The sequence below is a fragment of the Condylura cristata genome, unplaced genomic scaffold, assembly GCF_000260355.1.
Source record: "Condylura cristata isolate star-nosed mole 26May11 unplaced genomic scaffold, ConCri1.0 scaffold00024, whole genome shotgun sequence".
Lineage (NCBI taxonomy): Eukaryota > Metazoa > Chordata > Mammalia > Eulipotyphla > Talpidae > Condylura > Condylura cristata.
The window spans coordinates 8216924-8220562 of record NW_004567125.1 but is presented as its reverse complement, the minus strand read 5'-3'; the positions used below and the strand labels follow the sequence as shown (position 1 = coordinate 8220562).

At 49.8% G+C, this 3639-nt stretch overlaps 1 protein-coding gene across 1 annotated transcript in view; it reads right to left on the bottom strand.

Annotated features, from left to right (window-relative positions):
- EIF3B (eukaryotic translation initiation factor 3, subunit B) overlaps nt 1-211 on the bottom strand; it is a 24190-nt gene extending 23979 nt beyond the window's left edge. Inside the window, exon 1 of the mRNA XM_004688058.2 lies at nt 62-211. Coding sequence (XP_004688115.1) covers nt 62-211 — 150 coding nt within the window. The remainder of the gene's footprint in view (nt 1-61) is intronic.
- Nucleotides 212-3639: the final 3428 nt, after the last annotated feature.

Sequence of the window (3639 nt, the reverse complement as noted above, 5' to 3'; positions counted from 1 at the left end):
GTGCTTCATGTGGTTGTACAGGTGCGACTTCTCCAGGCAGGTGAAGGGGCACTGGAAGCACTTGTAGTTGTAGGGCTTCCCCCGCGGCCGCGGGATGTAGTGCGGCTTCTTGGGCTTCCGCGCGCGCGCGAGACTCATCTTCCCACGGGTGCGGGTCCCCTCTGGGATCCTCGGCCGCCTCGGGGCCCGCCACGTTCTCCGCGTCCTGCATGGGCCCGCCGCTGCCGCCTCGCCGCACTACCGCGTTTCCGACTCTCCCAGGCCGCACCGCGCGGCGCCAGCCGCCGGGCCACGTGCGTACAGACCCGGCGCTACCCGGGCTGGGGGAGGGGGGGACGCCTACGCCCTGACGCCTCCCGGCGCGACCCCAGGAACTCAGAGGGCGAAGAGGGTCTACCCAGATCACCGCGATCACCCCACAACACGCGCGTGCTCCACGCTAGTCACCACAGTTGCACGGCTCAAGCTATAGACTGACTGGGAGTTCCGGCTACCCTACTAGGGCGCGAGTGGTTTCGCCCAATATGGCAGCCACTCCCTTCCTGCTCCCGTCGGGCGCTACGGGGAAGGACTAGACTACTGGCGACGCCGCGAGGAGGTGGCACTCCCCAGCTCTGGAGGCGGCAGTGTCTGAAAACAGTATTTAACGAAAAATTTTATATTGGGGTAAAAGTTGAGTTCAAACATTTTTGGTTGTGGGATCTTGGCTCTACACCAACGTTTATCTTACAAGACTAAGCTCCCCCTTTCACTTCTCGGGGTTTAGACTCGTCCACTGATTGAGCAAAAGAATGGACGATCCCAAAATACAAAAGGAATTCCTGAAGCGGCAGAGGTGACCAACACTGTAGACACACACTGCATCATACAAAAGTTGGCGTGTTGCTTAAAGCACTTACGCCCTAGCCCACCGCAGCGCGCGCATTTCACCTGCCCCCACTCTGACGGTCACCGTGGTTCCGCCCGCGGACGCCACCGCCCTGGGAGCGCGAGCCAGCGCCACGTGGGTCACGTGGTCTGGGGGCGGGCCCCGCTCCGGGGGCGGGGCCGGGGCGGTGCTCGACTGGGCGTCTGGACTTGGCGACGTTGGGGCCGGCTGGCTGGGCTGACTCTGGGATTGAAGGATATTCTGTATTTGTATTTCGTGTGGTGTTTTGGTTTCTGTCAGGCCCCAGGGCAGCTGCTAAAATTCGAATTAATTTGAATGTGGAATTACCCTAAAAGGAGCCGAGTGGCTGCTGGGCAGGGGTACTAGTCTTCAGTTCTGGAGAACGAGAAAGTTCTGGCAGTGTGAATGTGCTTATTACCACTGAAAAGTGATTAAAATGTCTAAATTTCGGCCCTCCCTGGTGGCGCAGCGGGTTAAAGCACAGCACTGAAAAGCTAAAGCCACTTCAGCATGAGTTCCATCCCCACCTGCCCCGGAGGTGACCCACATGGCGTGACAGACCTCTCCTGACCCGCCCGCTGCTCCCCTCAGCAGTGTACTTAGTCTATCTGCCTGTTCTGCTCCCCACTCTGTCCCTGGTGAATCCTCTCACCCTTCGCATCTCTGGCCTGTACCCCAGTTCTGTATGAATAAATAAATCTTTAAAAAAAACAAGTCTAAATTTCATGTTGTGTGTATTCTACCCCACTTGTATTAAAAAGAAAAAAGAAACAATAGTTCTTGGTTCCCTACTAGGTTTCAGTCTTCCCTGCCTTACTTTAAGCTGTGTAACTGTGCAGGTTATTTAACTACTTTGCCTCACTTCCCTCATCAGAAAATAAAGGACAACACATTTTATGTGATCTGTGGACCGTCTCTATAAAGGCAAACTAATTTCAACTAGAGTTCAAAATTATCCTTCTAATTTCTAGTTTCATCTTCAGTTTTCATAGACCATTGGGCTCCGCCAGCCTTTTTCTTCTAAGAAGGTGTTAAGGAGCCCTCCCTGGTGTCACAACTGGTTAGGACGCATCACTGCAAGCTGGCCATAGCTGCTTCAGTGCGAGTTGGATCCCAGCCCCAGAGGTGAGGAGGTGACCCACGTGGCACGGCAGATGGCTCCTGACCCTCCCGCCACTCCCCTCAGCAGTGTACTTTGTCATTCTGCCTGTTCTGCTCCCCACTCTCTCTTTGGTGAAGCCTCTCACCACCCCTGGCCTGTACTCCAGTTCTGTATGAATAAATAAATAAATCTTTTTTAAAAAAAAGTGTTATGGATAACAAATCAATAAACTGGAGTCAAAAATTCACAGGAAATCTAAAAACAGCTGACCTTAACTTAGCAACTTCTTAGGCAGGAACCAGTCGTGTGGCATGCTTGTGTTGCCAAGTAGCCACTCTTTCCTGTCTCTCGTGGAAGGGACTTGTCATGTCCTTTAACATGGTAAGATTATGAATGTGCTTATAATGCAACATATACATGTGTCTGTATATATATTCTAAAAATGTATCTATTTTACAAAGGCACAAAGACCATCAGCAGTTCAGCCTCTCTCAAAAGTCTAAGAAGCCCTATAATTGATGTTCTAAATAGGAGAAATTCTGTCTTGGTGATACAGCCTGAGTCCAGTGTATGATTCACAAATCATACTATTTTGGGATGACAGTGTAAGAGAGCAAAGTTGATGAATCATAGCATTACAGAAGCTAAGGTAAAAGTGCTTAGCTTGATAAGGTCATACACGTTTGACACTCCTTTCAAAAGACATAGCCAACCTTTTTCCCCTTTAAGTGTGGTAGAAGTGACACTATGTGACTTCCACATCTAGGTCCTAAAAATGTTAAGCTTCCACCTTGTCCTAACCACCCCCGCCTTTGCTTTCCCATATTTGTTTTCCCTCAATTTCTTATTCGCTCTCTCCTTCCTGTTATCACTTGCTAGGCCACCATGTCATGAGGACATTCAAAGTCTGTTGAGGGGCCGACTGCAGAGGGACTCAGTCGGCTAAACTCATGGACAGAACAGAACCCTCGATGGCTGTAGTCCAACCCATGTCTTTGAGAGAGGCCTCATGAAAAACTACCCCCCCCCTTAATCTTGGACTTTCAACCTTCAGGAATGTAAGAAACAATTGTCTCCCATTTAACTGCTCAGTCTGTAGCCTTAGAAGACTAATTGTGTGGGTAAATAAGTACATAGAAGAAGACCGAGAAAGATACGCATTAAACTGATCTTGACAAAGCCTTGGTCTTAAGTGTGAGCAGCACTTATGGTGGAGGTGGTTTTCAGGCCTCCCTCTGGTTGTTAGGAATTGTAGAAGGAATTAAGAAACCGCTCACCTACAGGTGGCAGTCTCAACCCACCCATCAAGTTAATGAAGTCTATTGCCTTCCTTACTCCCTTCCGTTCTTTTCTTTTCAAAAGATGTATGTACTTATGCACACAGGATCTGGGGTACTGATTCTCATTTTCTAATGTGTCATAGGTTGGGAAGCAGTATTTCTTTCAGGTGAGTTTCTCAGCCATTTCCTTAGGGAATCAGAGGAACAGGGACAGGAGTGAGGAGGGATGGATATTCTCAGGATGGAATATGACCCCCAATCATCCAAAGCTTTTTCTCTCTCTTGTCCAAAGCCGTCTTCCTCCTTTGCTCAAGGGTGAATCTGACTCTCTTTCCTTGGGTATTCATGTACTTCACATGAAGGCGCAG